We start from the raw sequence: 19,513 nt of genomic DNA on the forward strand, positions 1-19,513 counted from the left end.
CCTTGTAAAAAAATAAATTATTCACTTCCTTCCACATACACTTTCCAGTCCTGTATTTCCCCGCTGTTTAATCATATCATCACAAAACTAGTCACCATGACCGAATCCACTGATGTACACCTAGTGGCTTCCTGTCGCTTCACTGTTTACATCAAACCAATAGGAAGCGTCACCGATTCTGGGTCAGCGCTTCCACCAGAGCTCTGTTTGTTCGTCCTCCCTTCAGTGGCGCAGCCTTACGCGTTGTTCCGCACCATGCGTGCCGATAACCACCTTCATGGGACTTCCGCTTCCAGGCATCACACTTTGGGCGTCCTCCAGTAGGTCTCATCCGTCTTCATCTATGAAACATCGCGTTGAAGGAACCAGTGTTTCCTATGGGCCATCAAGGACTGGCTTCTCGGCCCCTTCCTCTGGTTCAACCCCCTATTTCCTGCCATTTCCCACACTGTTCTCTACACATCTCCCATCCCTTTGGAGCCATCTGAATTATACCACCTCAGAGTAGCTTTTCCTGACCACCGCACCAGCCAAGTTAAATCTCCTTATGCTCTTTATGGGGCTTGCCATAATTCATGCTTCTTTTTGTGTGATGCTGATTTACTTATATTTCTAAACTCTGTGAAGGCAGAGGCCATGTTCATTTTATTGACTATTGTATCATCGTGCCCTACAAATGCCTGTAAAATTCTGGGCCCTTAATAAATATTTGCAATGTAATGAATTGATCGTTGTAAGTCTCACTGCTATATAATTGTAAGCTGGCTAAGTGTGGGCCACTGCTTAATTTGTTGGTGATGAACAACTCTACTCCTGAGGAATATAGTATAAGTTTAGTAAATATATTTATACTACAACAGTGACTTTTAATATTTTCAGAATACGAGACATTAATCATTGTTTATTGCTTATACTCATCCATTCCTGCTGTCTCCATTGTTCTGATCACGCAGTCAACTGCATGTCTGCTGCTAGACTCACTTTTCTCCCTAAAACAAAGCTTATCTCTTTCTGTAGTATTAGCTTTAATGAAGCACTGTCATTCTTTTCAGGGTAAAGTCTAGTTATGTAATGTCTCAGTTCAGTCAAGCCTCTGTAATAAATTACAGTGTGCTTGTGACTTATAAACAGGAGTCCGAGATCGGAGTGCCGAAGTGATTAGGTTTTTCTGATGGCTCGTTTCTTGTTTCACAGACAATTGATTTTTTAAAAATTGTGTTCTCAGATGGCCTGTGATGTAAGAGAGTTTGCTGCTCTCTCCTCTTTCTTCCCCTTTTCCTGTTTCCTTCTTCCTTCTTTCTTTTCTTTTCTTTCCTAGGAACCTTCCCTTCTTTTTTCCTCCTTTTCCTCCTCCCCTTCTGTTTTCTCCATTTTTCCATCTTTAAGAAATGTCCCTAATTCCTGTATCCACAAGGACTTAATCCTTGCTACTCAGTCCCCTCTCAACAGTCTTGTCTCAGTATTCTCACCCCGGGGTCCGACTTTCAAAGCACAGCCCTTCCCGTTACTGACCGCTGTGTTCTTGCTCTGCTGTTCTTGTCAACTTCAGCTTTAACCCATGTATAGTCTAGACTGACATAAAGCTACTTTATTATAAATTCTCTCTCTCTCTCTCTCTCTCTCTCTCTCTCTCTCTCTCTCTCTCTCACACACACACACACACACACACACACATCTATGTGTCTGTTTTGAAATCTGGTTTTTTCAAGCAGTGACTTTCCTCCTTCCCTGCTCCCATTGCATGATGCATTATTTTTAATAATCTTCTAGTTTACTTCCTATTCCATTGTAACTTACGATAGCATGTGCCTCCAGATTAGACAGTGGCTCCTGTACTGGACAGATCTTTCAGAATCTATTGCGGAGCACATAATGGCAGACAATAATTTTTGGGTAACTAGTGTTACAGTCAGCTGTTGGGAGTGAAAATATTTTTGCTTACTGCAGCAGTGTCACAAATGGTGACTAATTCTCAGCACACACACACACACACACACACACACACACACACACACACAAAGCCTATTCCTATTGAAGCTACAATACAACTGAAACCTATAGCTAATTCTATTTTCTCTTCCAGTGTTAGAACTTGTCTCTGCTCCACCGCAATTAGAAAAAGCACAGTCTTCTACCCCTATCCAACCTCAGAGGCGGAGTCTTCTCTAACATTTCTTTGGCTCTTCATTGTTTTAGGAAAGAGTGAAAGAAGCATCCTGGATCTCTCCTCTTTCCTTTCTTTCTTTTCCTCTCCCTTCCTTTCTTTGTTTTGGCTTCAATAGTTATTTCTATTTGTGTGATCTGTGTCAACTGAGGGCTTGAACCTTTGAGTTTTGTTGGACTCACAGCACACCCTGCTCAAGAGTGATGAGGTGTTGCCAGTTACCGGCAAAACTAAATTTAATGAGATCTACTGGTAAAGGAAAGCAGAAAAAGGAGCTGGCTGTTCCACAGTGGCCTCACACGGAAGTGTGGTCAGAGGTTTTGTTAACTTTATTACTCTCATTCAGTCTTACAATAAATAAATTTAAAGGATCCTTTTTTTCCATCCACCCCTAGGATCTACTCACAGATTTTAAACAGGTTACATTTCTACTCTAAACCATCTCTATCATCACCACGAATGACAACAAAATGTTTAAATTTGTGAAAGAAACCAAAACTCATATTGGTGTTATTCACATATATATATATGTGTGTGTGTGTGTGTGTGTGTGTGTGTGTGTGTGTGTGTATAAATGTATATGCATATATATATGCAACTACTTTTAGTAGGCTAGAGTGACAAATGTTTGGGGAAACAATTTTTTTGTAGTAACTCGTGCTTTTATAATGTTTTTAACCTCATTAAGTTTTAATAAATTAAGTAAATGATTTTTCTGAACCAACTCCCTCCCCCCAAACAGGCGGTGTGTGCATTGCTCAATCACAGAAAATTCCACGTGAACCAAGGCCTGGAGAATTCGAAAAAATTATCAAGCGCCTGCTGGAAACACCTAACGCTCGCGCAGTGATCATGTTTGCCAACGAGGATGATATCAGGTGCTGATTACTTTCCTGCAGGACATAGGGTTATATTTGTGCCCCACACCCTCTCCAAACCTATTTTATGAACAGTGTAAAAAGCGTGTGAGATTTCACCGGAACTGCTAGGCTCCTGTGCACCCGCAGACTGCGTTCTGCTTCTGACGTAACAGCCTTCTCGTTTCCTTGTCTGCGATGCCCGCAGAGTAAAACCTGGGACTCAGGGAGATGAGATAAAGTTAGAATGAGAGGCAGCCCCGTGGTGGTGGGAACAGGGTAAGGATTAGCCCAATTAGCGCATGCTGGATCTCAGCTGCTAGGAGAGGATAAGGCTCCAGCAATTTGAATGATGGACCGATTGTTTAATGGTGACCCACTGAGTGTGTTTAACTTTATAAAACTGGTTGCCTTGGTCCACTTCTTGTTGCTATCTCTAAATGTTAGAATTGGATAATTGTTAAAGAAATAATAAAAAAAGCATGTTTGGCTATGGACTGGGTGATTTATAAAGAAAAGAAGCTTGTTTGGCTCTTGGCTCTGAAGGCCCAGGAGTATGGTCCTAAACTGCTTCTTGGCAGCTGATGAGGACCTATTTTCTGCATGAAAACATTGAGGGCATCCTATGGCAAGTCAGAGAAGCATCTCACTCTGGGCTCTGCTCCTCTCCCATAAAGACATTCATATAGTCCTGGGACCCATGCTCCTGACTTATCCTCCAAGAATCCCACCACATATGACTTGGGAAATGAAAATTCCCACGATACATACACACTCAGGCCTCAGCACTGGTGTTGTAATATTCATAATTGTAGTGCTTCTCAATAACTGCTATATTTTAATTGTATTTCATTTTCATAGGAGGATATTGGAAGCAGCAAAAAAGCTAAACCAGAGTGGGCATTTTCTATGGATTGGCTCAGATAGCTGGGGATCCAAAATAGCGCCTGTTTATCAGCAGGAGGAGATCGCAGAAGGGGCGGTGACGATATTACCCAAAAGGGCATCAATTGACGGTAAGGATGCAATAAAGATAATTAATTTTATTTCAATCAAATCAAAGCTCAAATACAGGCTGGGGACATAGCTCAGTGGTCAAGCTCTTGGTTGGGATGCTTATGGCTCTGGGTTTTAACTGCAAAATTGGAGAAAAAAGCTAATTAAACACTTAAAATTATAATTTGAATCTGTATTATACTCATCGCTGATGAGTCTGAATGAAATATACACCTATATTGGCACAGTAATCATTTCTACTATGCAACTATTGTATGTTAAAATATAGATTTTAAAGATTTTTTTCCTTGTGAAAAAGCACCATTATTAAAATTAGACATTTCCATGATGCTAGTTACTGTAGTTGAGTTTTGTGCAATTTTATGGACGTTTGTGATGGTTTTAGCATTTTTGGAGGGAAAGTGTTTGATTAATAAACACTGAATACATTATGCTAATTGACCCTATGGAGAAATAAATGAAACAGGGAAAATTTGGAGCACACTCAAAGACAGATGGTCTGTTTCCCTAATATCTTCCCAAAACTCTTGACAGTGACCTACATTCCTATCTTTAACGTTATCCTCTAAGGTAAAGCGTTATTTCCAGATGTCTTCCCTTAAGGAGGTGGCTACCTGGGAAAGCTAACCATTTAGACTATTTAGCCACGACTCTAAGGTTGTACCATTGCTGGCTGCCTCATTTCATTAGCTGACAATAGAACATACAGGAAACATAGAGATTGAAGTGGGTTTAGAATGTAGCAAAGTCTGGAGTGTCAATTCATGTTAGGGGAGAGTGAAAAGAATTATTCATTTGTTTTATACATTATATATATATATAATTATACAATATATAAAAACATTATATGCTATAAATATTGCACAATGAAGCATTTATTCAAAGTTCTGGTGGTATTTTGTTTTGATTTCGAATGAATATTGAAACCATACCTTTTTCCTTTAACACAGGGTTTGATCGGTACTTTAGAAGCCGAACTCTTGCCAATAATCGAAGAAATGTATGGTTTGCAGAATTTTGGGAGGAGAATTTTGGATGCAAATTAGGATCACATGGGAAGAGGAACAGCCACATAAAGAAATGCACAGGTAGACCGTCGCGTGTCTCTCTCGTTGTAGTTGTTTCAGCATTACGTAAGGAAGAAAAGGTTTCTCTGCGCCGTGACTGGGAACCCTCTGTTCTTCTGTCTCGTGTTTCTTTAACAGGGAAGAGGACGGGTTCATCATTCAGTAAACTGTAGCGTGTTCATTGGCCTTTACACTCTACCAACAACCATTCATCCAAAATATACCATGTGGCCAGCACTGGGGCATTTCAGGTGTATTTGAATAACATATTTTAAGTGTCTTTTTGGAAAACACCTTAATGTATTTTATAGGATATAGGCAGATGGGCAAGGCAGGGTACTAAATTGATCATAAGTTCCTGTAAGGATTTTTCCACTATTACAATGCATTCCTCCGTTATGCTACTGTTCTCCGTCTAGCTTAACAGTTATCCCCAACAGCTGTGATTTCTGATGCTTTCAGTTTCTATAGCTTGTATTTTAAATAATAATCATTGAATGGCCCTCTTTGAGTCCAGGAATAAAGCTACATTTATTTGCAGATAACATGATTGTGTAATAGAAGCAGGTGTGGAACCCAGCTGTTACTACTAAGCAGCAATTTGCACACTTATGATACAAGTTTAATGTAAACATTTATCTGTAATATAATTAGAAACTAACACATTGAAAATGATATTTAAAGATTATTATTAGTATCATGATTAAAGAACCCCAGAAATCATTAAGGATCACTACACTAAAACTACAATATTTGGACACGGATTTTCCCTCTTCACCTATGTTTTGGGATGTCCTGACTTCTGTATACCTCACATCTTGTGGGAATATGCTAAATGTTAGCACAGACATATAACCAGAAAGAATATGAAGATGCAAAAATTGGTACAAAAATAATCTTACTTCAGGATTCCTAAGCCGACCATGGGGGGAAGGAAGAGAAGATCTATTTTCCTGAATTTACACGTGCATCTGTTGTGGCAGGAAGCGATTAAGCAAACGTGACGTGATCCAGTACTTCCAGATGCTGAGACGAATTTAGGACAAATGAAAGAAAAAAGAATATGAAAGCGAGGCAGGATGGCCCTGGCAGAGAGGATAGCAGTTAGCTCTCACAGGTGTTCTTAGCACATGGTAAGGGATTAGCACTGAGGCAGAGAAGGGAAAAAGGGAAGTCCTCCAAGGTGAGTTTCTAATTGGTATGATTCCCATGGTGGCCTGGCTTGCACGTCCAGTGGGCTGGTCCAGGCGCGGCCTGCATCCCAAAGGAACAGGAACCTCAAGATCAAAGTTCCTGTTCCTTACCCAGGGATGGCTTAGAGTGAGGCCCCTGTGGTAGGCAAGGCCCCTTGTCTCTCCAGAAGTGGTGGAGATGAGTTTTCTACTGGGTGTTGCAATTAGCTCTTTTAGAATGAGATTGCTGGCAACAGACGGCAGCAGAAACTCGCCGTTCGAAAAGCCTGTGATACCAAAGGTGTTGTTACAGCTTGTTGTTAAGCCATGCTAAGCTTCTCAAAAGAAGTGGGCAGAAGCCACCACCGGAAGGCAGGTCTGGCAGGATGCAGGCCCGGAGGGTGCTTCACTGGTGGTCAGCATGGGTCTCGCAGCATGTGGCTGACTGACAGGCAGTCAAGCCCAGGGTGGTCCAGAAGCTAAGCTTCGCAGCCAAGCTGGGCACGTCCAGCAGCGATTCCCGAGGGAGGTAGAAAACCCTCCCTTCCGCAGAATAACTGGACTCTCAGATGGTCATGGAGGAAGAATGACACAAGCATGGGAGAGGGTTTATTTTGTGAATCGGAGACATTTACAGACCTTGGGCAGTGAGAGAGGTGTCAAGGGTGAATGGGTCTGATTTGCTATGGCTAGAGATGGCAGGGATATCTAATCCACATGTCACAAAACAGCACTATCATAAGAGGGGGAAGGCAGAACCTAATTATCCTATGGGTGGGGGAAGATCTCCAGGAAAAGTCAAAGGCCATTAGTTGAAAGCCAAGACACCAATGTATCTTATTAGCTAATGGACGTTTTTTCTTTCTTTTTCTTTTTTAATTTTTATTTAATTAATTTATTCAGATTGCATCTCAATTGTTATCCCCATCCCTTGTATCCACCCGTTCCTCCCTCCCTCCTACTTTTACCTTATTCCCCTCCCCTATGTCAGTGACTGAGGGGGACCTCCTCCCTCACCATATGATCACAGGCTATCAAGTCTCTTCTTGGTAGCCTGTCTATCCTTTCTCTGAGTGCCACCAGGCCTCCCCACCAAGGGGAGGTGGTCAAATATGGGGCACCAGAGTTTGTGTCAGAGTCAGTTCCCACTCTCCACTCAAGTGTGGAGAATGTCCAGTCCATTGGCTAGATCTGAGGAGGGGTTCGCTGTTTACTGCATGTATTGCCCTTGGTTGATGCAGTAGTTTGAGCAGAACCTGTGGACCCAGTTCCTCTCGTCCTGATGTTCTTCCTGTAGGTTTCTAGGATCCACTGGATCCTTCTCTTTCTCCATTCTCCCACGCTTCTCTTACCTAGAGTCCCAGTAGGATGTACTCACATCTATCCCAATCTCCTGGCAAGTGAAGACTTTCATGGGACATGCCTCTTGGGCTAGTGTCCAATTATAAGTGAGTATATACCATGTGAGTCTTTCTGCTTCTGGGTTAACTCACTTAGTATGATGATTTCTAGTTCCATCCATTTGTCCGCAAATGTCGTGAATTCCTTGTTTTTAATAGCTGAGTAGTATTTCATAGTGTAAATGTACCACAAATTCTTTATTCATTCTTCGACTGAGGGACACTTAGGTTGTTTCCAGGTTCTGGCTATTATGAATAAGGCTGCTATGAACATTATTGAGCATATGTCCTTGTTATATGTTGGAGTGTTTTCTGGGTACATTCCAAGGAGTGGAATAACTAGGTCTTGAGGAAGCCCGATTCCCATTTTTCTGAGAAAGCACTAGATAGATTTCCAAAATGGTTGTACAAGTTTGCACTCCCACCAGCAACGAAGAAGTGTTCCCCTTTTCCACATCCTTGCCAGCATGTGGTGCCACTTGAGTTTTTTATCTTATCCATTCTGATGGGTGTAAGATGGAATCTCAGAGTCATTTTGATTTGTATTTCTCTGATGACTAAGGATGTTGAGCATTTCTTTAAGTGTTTTTCAGCCATTTGATATTCCTCTGTTGAGAATTCTCTGTTTAGTTCTGAGCCTGATTTCTCAATTGGGTTATTGGATTTGGTGGTGTTTAATTTCTTGAGTTCTTTATATATTTTAGATATTAGCCCTTTGTCAGATGTAGGGTTGGTGAAGATCTTTTCCCAGTCTGTAAGTTGTTGCTTCGTTCTGTTGACAGTGTCTTCTGCCTTACAAAAGTGGAAGCATTTGCTTGATTGAGGTTCCCTCTCCCCTCACCCTAGGTTGTGTCTAGTTGACAAACAACAGCAAGCGGCACCACACTAACCAGCACAGTGGGGAGTGAGGAAAGGGAATGGAATAGTGGGATTGAGGGGGGAATGAACTGAGCATCGAGATTATCCTTAATCTCCAGGGAGATGGCACAGCACTTAGATTTGCAGTGCTGCAAAAAGGTGTGGAAGAGGCACAGAAGAAGTGTAAGAAAGACACAGAGACCCTAGGGTGAAGTGTAGAACAGAATAGAAAATGAAAAGATGCTTTTAGGAGAATGTTCGCAAATAAATAAATGAAATATACTAAGAAAACCTGGGAAAAAGTTAAAGGTGAAGGTTTGGGCATATAAAATAGAAGAGAAATTTCCTTGAGAAAGCTCAGTGTAGGCTTTAAATATTACTTCTAAATGACAATATTCATTTTTTGAAGGGGGAGTATTGTAAGGGTATGTATATATAAGGATATATATATGTATATGTATGTATATACATTTCAATCCATTTGTCCACAAATTTTGTTGAATTCATTGTTTTTAATAGATGAGTAGTATTCCATAGTGTAAATGTACCACAGTTTCTTTATCCATTCTTCTACTGAGGGTAGAAGCCTGTTTCTATGTTCTGGCTGAGGCAGGAGACACTGTCAATAGAACAAAGCGACAGCCTACAGACTGGGAAAAGATCTTCACCAACCCTACATCTGACAAAGGGCTAATATCTAAAATATATAAAGAACTCAAGAAATTAAATACCACTAAACCAAATAACCCAATTGAGAAATCAGGCTCAGAACTAAACAGAAAATTCTCAACAGAGGAATACCAAATGGCCGAGAAACACTTAAAGAAATGCTCAACATCTTTAGTCATCAGAGAAATGCAAATCAAAACAACTCTGAGATTTCATCTTACACCTTTCAGAATGGATAAGATAAAAAATTCAAGCCATACCACATGCTGGCGAGGATGTGGAAAGAGAGGAACACTCCTTCATTTGCTGATGGGAATGCAAACTAGTATAGCCACTTTGGAAATCTATCTAGTGCTTTCTCAGAAAAATGGGAATAAGGCTTCCTCAAGACCCAGTTATTCCAGTCCTTGGAATATACCCAGAAGATGCTCCAGCACACAACAAGGACATATGCTCAACCATGTTCATAGCGGCCTTATTTCTTGACTTATACATTAATAAAATTAAAAATACATTACTGCAAGTCCAACGCATAGTTGGTGACCAGAAGAATTTGAGAGCATGCATCCAAGATGAAAGCAAAGGTCGATCCTCGGGTGAAAGGCATGGAGAAGAGTGTGACAACAGCAAAGGTCCAGATTTTCAGAGAGGAGGATTCACAAGGAACAGTTGGAAGTAAAGGACCAGTTCATACAGGTTCATAAGGAGAGTGTATCCATTAATTTCCTCATCTCTCTGATAAGAAAAAAAAAACCCACCAAACCAAAACAGGAAAAGCCAGAAATAAGATGGTGTTGGTTCACAGTTCCAGAGATGTCAACCTACTGGAGTCGTTGGCTCTACTAATTCTTCTCCCATTGTGAGTCGGAACATAGGGTAAGAGGAAGTGAGAAAGGAAGTTGGATAACTACATACGAGGTACACAGGAAGCAGAGAGGGAGGCAGAGACCAGGGGTGGAGTCCAGCCTTTAAGGGCACACCTCTACTGATCTAATTCCTGGGACTAGGCCCTACCTCCCAAAGCTTTCAGGGCCTTCCAAGCTAGCAGTGTCATCAGAGGACCAACTGCTCAAAAAATAAGAGTCTATTAGGGTGATTGAGATTCAAGCCATAGCAGAGTGACGTGTGTTTCTCACCAACTTATATTCTCATCCCTTGCTTACTACTGCATTTGGAATACTATTATTTGGTCTGGTACAAACTCAAGTCCTATTGGTTAGACTGGGCTTTGAAACTATACTAGTTCATGAGATAGAGAAACTTATTTTTTCCTGTAGTGTGCATGTGTGCATGCGTGCGTGTGTGTGTGTGTGTGTGTTAGAAAATTAATAGTACTTAACCTATCATATCCTTTTTTAATGGGCTGTTTGAAGAATCACCAGGTTTTCCTAACCATTTTCCAAGTACATAAAGATACACAATTCTACTGTTAGCATCTTTAGACAACGTATACTTAGCACTTCTTTCAAATATAAATGCTGAACTGGTTTATTGTTAAATGCAGCTATGGTGGCAGGTGAGCTTCATATTTCCATGAATTATTTGGATATTGTTATAAATGGAATAATTTGTTCAATTAGAACTATTTTTAGTGTAATGAAAGTAGTGTTTAAGTGCTGTGGGGGGAATGTAGTTTAGGGAACTGGGTCAATATTATTTTCATTAAAATACCATTTGGAGGGCACTGAAGTAGCTTGTCTCTGCTTTCTAACAAACAATGAGTGATGTTATAACTTATTCTCAGAAAGTAACTTCTGAAAATTTACAATTTGTACAAAAAGATATTTGTGCTTTAGATTACTGCTGTAGTCTATTTTGGAGAATAAGGGAAAAATGATCAACCATGTTAGTGGTCAAATACTTGTGAGGAAAACTTACTGTGTTTGCATGAGTGAAGGTTTCCAGGGTTTGGAAACTATTTTTGAAAGGATTTCCAAAATTTCGTGTTTAGGGCCACTGTAGTGACCGCTGGGAAAAGCCACTCGGCGCCAGGCATGATGACCTACACTTGATCCCTGAGATCTACAAGGTACAAAGGGAGAACTGATGCTTGCAAGTTGTTCCCTGGCTGCCACACGAGCCTCCTCTCAATAAGTTCAGCTTTTAAGATCATGTTTAACTACTTACAAGGAGAAAAGGGAATGCTAAGAATTCACAAAGATTTCTTCCCTCACTTAGACAATCATTTGTAGATTGTATGTGTTGAGTAAAATCTTACATTAGACTATAGTAGTTGGTGACTGTAGCAATTTGCTTCCATTGGGGATGATGCTGGCAATACATACATGGGTAAGAGTGTGCTTCCCAGCAGGGCTGGCGTCTGCTTTATTAATTTTGGGGAGACAGAATTTCTTCCAGCAGTGAGGAGCATACTCTTCCTAATGTTAGAATGCTTCAGACAGTTCTTGGAGATGATCTCCCCGCCTAGTGTCTCAGGAAAGCTTTCAGGGAGATGTGTAAATGCTTCTAACTTTTGATATGCTGGCCGAACTCCAAGTGAGGCGACTCCTATCACCCACTTAGCTATTTATGTAGTTATTATTGCTTCTGAGAGCTGCTGAGTTCTGAAAGCCACCGCTACTTAATCCTACTTAAAATTCCCTTTGTCTTTTTCAAGAAGAGAAAAGGAGGCTCCTATCCATGTTATCAGTGGTGATGGCTGTTGTTTCATACACATTTTTGTGGCCTTTCCCTCCCTCCTCTCCTCATTCTGTTGTCAGCGTTAGTGCCTTTCACTCCACCATGCCCAGACATTCAGACTCCCTTGGGAAATGTGTTCTCATTTGTCTCCCAGTCTCCACAAATTTTCCACATGCTTATGTCTCACTCTGGCCCCCGCCTCAAACTTCTTCCCCCTTGTTTCTTCATTACTTCTTTTTGTTCTCTTTGTCCTTCCTTATCAGTCCCTCCAAGGCTTTACTTTGTTCAGCCAGAATGCTACCGGCTGGAAAGAGGTTTGCTTAGAGATGTCTTCTGCCCCACTATATGACCGTCCTTTTCACTTGGTGCTTTGTCTTGTGAGGACTCTGATAGTGACTATCACAGGAACCTGTGCCTATGATTCAGCCATCATCTCATGGCGGGCGGGGAAGGGGGCCGCACAGTTTTTCAGCTCACACTGCGTCTCTGTCTCTGCATTTATTTCTGCACCCGGAAGTTGTAAATACTCTTGCTGTTGCCAGAAGAACACTATCCCAAGAAGGCCCATCGACTCCACAGGAACTTCTGATGACCCGTCTATTCATTTTCCCATCATTCATTCGCCTGATGACTCGTTTGTCTAAACCACCGTGTGCCAGGCACTGCGCTGCACCTGTACAGACAGACAGCTCCCCCTTGCCTCCAGGTGCTGACAGATGAATACTACCTTTTTAAGCTTAGTGTTCATTCCCTGCCCGCTGTGTTTCAAAGCTCAGCCAGCGCACTGCAGCACACAGCCTGGCCTGTATACGGCTGACACTCAGGTTATAAACAGTGGCGAGCATGTGCTACATCAAATGGCCTATTGATTCTTATTTATGATGATAGAAATGGTGGTAATGGAAAACACAATGCACAAATATGCTTCTTGCTACAAACAAGCAATTTTGTCAGTGAACCAAATAGCAAGCACAATAATTAGCTTCTGGGAAAAGGCCTGTCAGTTTGTTTTCTTGTGCCAGAGAGAAAAGGTAAGTTTTCTGGGGTAGCTACCTCTCGGCAGCCATTATTTGCTACTGAAATGAGGATGCTCTCCTCCGTTCTCAGGGCTCACAAGGCTCCATGGTTAATGGGGGAAAGAGAGGTGGCGGGTAAGGCTTCTGTAATTTGATTTGGTGACTCGTAATGAAAAGATATGAAAATAATAATCTCCAAATTACAATGTGCTATGGTAGTCTCGTCTGTCCCCTTGCCCAGACTAAGATTCTGTCAGGGAGAGTGTCTGCATATTAGCACTCCGAGGTGACCAGTGGCCCATTTGCTTCTGTTCTTGGCAAGTAAAATAGAAAAAAAAATCACAGAATTACTTATTTATTCCATTTCTCAAATTCTGTACTGAATTTCAATAGGTGCATCTGAGATGGCAAAAACAGGCACTGATTCCAGACATACTAGATTTCAGAATTCAGGGAGAGAATGTAAAATAAAAACAATCCTCTAATCTTCTGGATAAAGAAACTGGAAACCAGGGAAGTGAATTATTAAAAACACTCAAGTATGCTGGTCTCAGAGCTGTAACCAGAATCCCGAGTCCTTATTTGAATGTGTCCTTGTCACTTTGCCCTCAATTGTTTTATTGCTTACTTATTGCATGATTTTGCCACACATTCAAGAATACTTCTGTTAGCTCCTTTCTGATGCTTTACATGTGTTTTCCTGTTGCTGTGACAGAATGCCTGACGGGAGCAATTTTAGAGATGAGATATTCGCCTTGGCTCACTGTTTAAAGGGTCCAGTCCACCTGGGCAAGATGGCACAGAGGCTGGGATAGCTCTGTCTACGCAACCTGCAGCTTTTACAGTGTGGCTTCTTATGTCTCAGGGGCTGGAACCAGAAGGGTGTGTCTGAAGGGTGCTGGGCTATTCCTCAAATCCCGCTCCACCCACGTCTTTCATCCAGGCCTTGCTTTTAAAAGGTTGCACAGTTTCCAAACATAGCATCTCCAGTTGGGAACCAACTATTCAAACACATGAGCCTGCAGGGGACATCCCGCACAACAACGCAGGACACCATGCATTGCTGGTTTGAAAAATCACTAGCTGGAAAGTAAAAGGTGGTGGCAGTGGCAGAATTCAATTGGTTGTCATCCTGTCCCACAGAAAATAGTAAATACTTCAATATGCTTCTTCATATGGCCCTTTGATTATATGTGCAGTTTTTGTTAGTGAGTCTAGGATGACTCAAAGCCTTTCATATAGTTTTTCTGTTTCCCAGCCATTTATAAGAATGGAGATAAGACTGTGATTTTATAGTTCTATTCTTAAGGCCAGTGACAGTGGATTGGGACAGGCCACTTTGCTAAATTATAATTAGTTTGCTCATTCATTCTTTACTTCTCTGTGAAATGAAAGCAAAACAAAGAAACCCCCTAATCACCCAGTTTACAGATCAGCTTTGTGAGAACCATAATATATACCAACACCCCTAAAAAGGCTGAGCGCCCACATGATTTCTTAGCATGGATGTTTGATTCTGTGGGTCTGGGATGGAGTAGTTTATATTTCTGAGCAGTTTCTGGGCTTCGGGGACATGGTAGTTAGCTTACACTGACACCACTTCCATCTGCAGCTTTCTGAACAGAATAAATATTCAGCTGTGCTAAGGATTCCAGATAAATCCAAGGTGTTGCCTGCACAGGATCATATAAATAAAAAAATTTAATATTTATCAGCAAATGCAAAATTATGCAATCAGTAACCTGTGTCTTATATACCACCTTCAATAAATATGTAGATCAGTAAAATATACAGGTGTATGTGTATGTGTGTGTGTTTTCTCATAAGAAAATTTGAAAGCAGAAAACTTCATTTCTAAATTTAACAAAACACGCACGGATGCACCTGTATTTTCAAAATCCCCAAAAGAAGATTAAAAAGTTTGCTGCATCAAGGACAAAAAAACAACTCTGAAAATGTCAGAAAAAGTGCTTTCAATCATAAGCGCACATAAAGTATATAAGTTAGATGTGTCCAGCAGCCAGCTCAGTCCTTTCATGTTGTACAAAACCAGACTGGGGTCCATGTGGCCCTGGGTGAACTTCTGAAAGCCCTTAACTGCCTGAAAGCCTGCAGTCGGCTTGCTGCTGGCTTCTTCCTTTGTTCCTGTCTTAACCCTGAAAGGCCTTTCCCAGAACGGGGCTGAGTTGCTTTGACCGACTCCACTGATTTCTTGGCTTAGTGGCCGGGTCTCCCAATGTGATGTTATTCATTCCACGTGTGTGACTCTTCTTTTTTGGGGGATGGGGTGGGAGTAGTTCAAGACAGTGCTTCTCTGTGTAGCCCTGGCTGTCCTGGACTTGCTTTGTAGACCAGGCTGGTCTTGAACTCACAGAGATCCACCTGCCTCTGCTCGGTGAATGCTGGGGTTAAAGGCTTCTTTAAAACACATTTGTGAAAAGTATGAGTCCATGTCATATTTTATATATCATTTACATTTCGTCAATAGTTTTCTGCAAGGTGCCGAGGGTGTGGCAAGGAACAACAAAAGAACACTGCTGTTCTCCTTGGGCTTACAGGCTATTTGGAAAGATGGCTTTTTAAGCCACGTCCTTACATTGAAGTGTCTTTCGTAATGGGAACAGGAACACACAGCGTTGAGAAGGAATGTAGAGAAGGGAAAAGTTGTAAAATTTAAAATTGAAATTAAGATATGAGCAGGACTTAGACAAAAGCGAAGAGACTCACGTTTCCAGAAAGCTGCCGTGGAAGAATACCGCTGACGTACAGAAAGATGAGGGGGCCAGACGGAAACAGATCTGAGTGTGATCAACACCCTGGCTCTTCGCACGCACATGAGAGCGTTCGGGGCCCTTCTAATTGTGTCTCTGCTTCCGTGGCTAGTAGCCTCGGGTCTAGGCGCGTGCATGATAACAGTAGTTACCTCACAGGGATTTTGGTGAAACTGAAAGAGACAGTGTGCACAGAACTCACTGTCTAATACGCAGAAGATACAGTCAACTAGTGCTGCTTGCTGGTGGGCAAAGACTCCTCTTCCTCTAGGCCAGAACTGCCCAATAAAACTCTCTTTGGTGAGTGAAATTGCTTTATATTTCTGTTGCTCAATAGAGCACACACTCTCTATGCATGGCTATCAAGGATTTGAAATATGGATAGTGCAAACAGAGCCAAACATTTGATTTACCTAAGTTATTGCACTACGTGTGATATAAGCAGCCTCCTATGGTTAGCAAGTCTCCTAGTAGACAACGTGATGCAACAACTTTATTTCAGCACGTTCCTCATGCAACTCAGCTCACCCTGACCACGTTCTCCCAGCTGTAGTCGGATTACCCTGCTGGCCGCCGGCGTGGTGACAAAAGGGTGATTGGCAAAGCGGTTGTAGGCAGTGCTGCAGATGGGACAGTGTCTCCCGAGCCTTAGGAAGGGAACGCCCTGGTCCTTGTGGTTACGGTTGCATCTAGAGCTATGCACAGTAGAAAAGCTATGCTTAGCACAATGGACAGGTGGAGAGAATTTAATCTGCTCCAGCTTTGAGCCACCCAGTGACTTTCTAGAGATGGTCACCCAGTTAGTGAAGACAACGTGGGACCTAGTGAAAACGAGACAGCATACAGCTATCTAGCCATATTTCATTTAGATGTATTTCAATATAAGTTGAAAAATTATGAAATATATATAATAAACGTTGTTTCTTAATGCATCAAAATCCTTTGAGCCTTTATACATTCTGCCCTCTGTCCTACCAGGGTATTCCACACAGGGCACCGGTGTGCTGCGTGTGTGCAGCTGGGCAGGACTCTAGCTCAGCAGTTTTCTTCGCAGTGTGAGTGAAAACCTGTTCAAGACTTTGGCAAATTCATCAAGTAGAGCATAAGACCTAAGAGGTACATGGCATTTCCGTTAGGCTCTCTGTGTATAGAAGAGTTCTCGGTGCCTCTGGCGGCTATATCCTAGCTGTGTGGTCTTACACAGGTAACATAATCTTCCTAAATTATTCCTACATCTCATTTCTCCCTGTTTCTAGGGCCGAGTGGTGATGACGTTGCTCAGTGTTCACAAATATCACTCAAATTTACTTTTCCTTTTTATGATACCAGCATATCATATTACTAAACCATTGAGTCTAAGCATATAGTTTCCTTTGTTTTCAGAAAGGTTGCCTAAATTGTTACACTGTCCCTGACAGTTGGCTGATATGGGATGTGTCTAGTGGCTATAGATGCAGACAGTATTCTGACAACTAGGAAGTGCCATCCCACCCATGTAACTTTCCATTAAAGCAGTTGACCCACCCATGACCTTCCAGCTGCAGGTGTGATTGCTTACATCACCACACTCACATGGTTAGAATTGCAGATTTTCACTTGGGAAGATTACAATCTTTCATTAAGGACACAGATGAATGCTGGCTTGAACTCTCCCTGTGCTCACAGCCCACAAGCAGCACAGCACTCTTTGCTATGAGGCACAGGTAGAAACAGGCTCCATTTGTGTTTCCAGCCAGACATCTTTTGGAAAGAGCAGGTTGTGTTAGTTAGCAGGCCGTGGGATGGGAACAAATACTCATTTCTTTGTCAAGAGAGAGAACTGGGATATGCTGATTCAGCAGATCACAGGGAGATTATCTAAAACCGATGTGTGGCTCAGGATTCCATCAGACTATGAGATAAATTAAATAAAATTTGAGCCCCATTCTGTCCCCGCCCCCCCCCACCCCCCCCATCCCCTGCAGCCAACAGAGCCAGAGGACATCAGAGGAGCAAGGAAATGTAGAGGTCACAGTGTCTGGCGTTTTGCTCAGCCTTGCCTCCCAGGCTGCTGTGAAATGAGAACAGAGAGGACACAGGAACATTTTGGTTTTACTGATTCAGTAGAAGTCTTGAAGGCTCTTACTGGTACAAAATGAGGCTTTCTCGTTGACTCTAAATAGGCTTATTAGCAGCACACAGAGGATTTCCACTGTGATCTTTCCTTTGTCTGTCCTCAGAGGGAAGGCATAGGTCTGAAACAGGCTGATAGCTGTGGAAGTGAAAAGTACCCATGGATGGAGGGCAGAGAGCAGGCCCACTGCCAGTGTAGGGCTGACACCCTGAGGAATGCCATTCGTCGGGGCTACTTTGATGAAACAGCCCCCGTTTGTGTATTTGTACCTGTGGAAGGCAGCAGCATTGTGGCGGATCCAAAGTCCCAGAAAGCAAATAACTCATATTGATTTAGGATGTGCCCACCTACCCTCTTGTTTCCTGGAGCACTAGTTCACATTTCAATACACGGCGTACATCCTGGAATTCTGACTTGTTTTCCATAGGGGTTTCATTAATTGGCCTGAAAGGTTTAATTTAATAGAGCCCAAGGAACTGTTTAGCTTTTTCTCCCTTGCCTTGGTGACAGAAAGTATTTCCATTGTTGGTTTCCCTGAGCATTTGCCTTGTGTCCTCCCCAAGACTGGCACAAAGCCTGGCTTTGGTGTGCTGTGCAAAGCTGTAGGGCTCCCAACCCTGCCCTAAGGGCCAAGGGCTTGATTAAATGTTTAAATGACCTTTTAGGAGATATGACTGTGAGACCGGGCAAACAGTCTGTTCTTCTCATTCGTAATAACCGCAGTGTGTATTTGGGGTATGTGTCTACGGAGCTGGAAAGACTACGCACAAGAGTCTGGTAGTGTGATGGAGGTGGGGGAGGAATGATGAAGTTTATTTTATTTTTTGAAATTATAATATAAATACATCACGTCTTCCGTTGTCAGAAGCTACACCCATAAAGTCCAGCCAATGTGACTGCCTAGGCATGAGCTGAACTAGGAACAGAATGATGAGTTTTGATATAAAAATAGTATGATCTCCCACAAAAGAGTCAAATAGAAGCCGGTCCCTCAACACCCCACTTGGTTTCTCATATGGAGACACGCATGGAGTAGGTTGTGTCGCCGGAAACTTCCTAGACATACGCGGCTACCTTTGCTCCTCAAGGATGATGCCCATTAGACAACACTGAAGACAGCATCTTCAGTACGACAACTATAACTCAAGAACAGATTTCCCTTAAAGGGAATTTCCAGGAAAATCCTACGTGCATTGGTACGAGTCCCTCACAAAGGCCCAGTTGCACAACCGTTACGCGTGTGCAGAGGTCCCGCCTCAGCCTCATGCACGCTCTCTGGTTGGCGGCTCAGTCTCTGTGAGCCCCTGTGGGTCCAGGTTAATTGATTCTGTGGCTTTTCTTATGGTGTCCTTGACTCCTCTGTCTCCTACAGTCATTTCCCCCATCCTCCCCAGGATTCCATAAGCTCCACTTAATGTTTAGTCAGTCTCAGCATCTCTTTTCATCAGTTGCTGGGTGAAGCCTCTCTGACGACTGGGGCTAGGCATCGATCTGTGAGTAGAGCAGAGTATCATTGGTGTTATGTCCTCTCAGATGACTTTAGCTTGTGTAAAGTTGACATAAAATTATCCAGCGCAGCCTCCGTACTAACATGCCTACAGGGACGATGGATTAGCTAACCTGGGTCTATCTTACGTACTTCTTGAATGAGCCTACCTTGTCTAGAGATGTTTCTATAACAATATGCTTCTGCCTTCCGTCCCTTTACTTCATTGTCAGTCTCAATAAACACTAGACAAAAATATAAATTCTAACCTTTCATTTTATGT

At 42.3% G+C, this 19,513-nt stretch overlaps 1 protein-coding gene across 9 annotated transcripts in view; it reads left to right on the top strand.

Moving 5' to 3' along the window:
* GRM8 (glutamate metabotropic receptor 8) overlaps window positions 1-19,513 on the top strand; it is an 855,522-nt gene that overhangs the window by 412,079 nt on the left and 423,930 nt on the right. For 8 of the 9 annotated variants that reach the window (XM_084788018.1, XM_084788014.1, XM_084788013.1 and 5 more), the window contains 3 exons: window positions 2,907-3,042; window positions 3,883-4,037; window positions 4,989-5,126. The exons of the other annotated variant lie outside the window; for it this stretch is intronic. In XM_084788018.1, the coding sequence (XP_084644144.1) occupies window positions 3,017-3,042; window positions 3,883-4,037; window positions 4,989-5,126 (319 nt within the window). In that variant the 5' untranslated portion in view covers window positions 2,907-3,016. The remainder of the gene's footprint in view (window positions 1-2,906; window positions 3,043-3,882; window positions 4,038-4,988; window positions 5,127-19,513) is intronic. 9 annotated transcript variants of the gene reach the window in all.

The sequence above is a fragment of the Acomys minous genome (genome assembly GCF_964271855.1).
Source record: "Acomys minous genome assembly, chromosome: 6".
Classification (NCBI taxonomy): Eukaryota; Metazoa; Chordata; class Mammalia; order Rodentia; family Muridae; genus Acomys; species Acomys minous.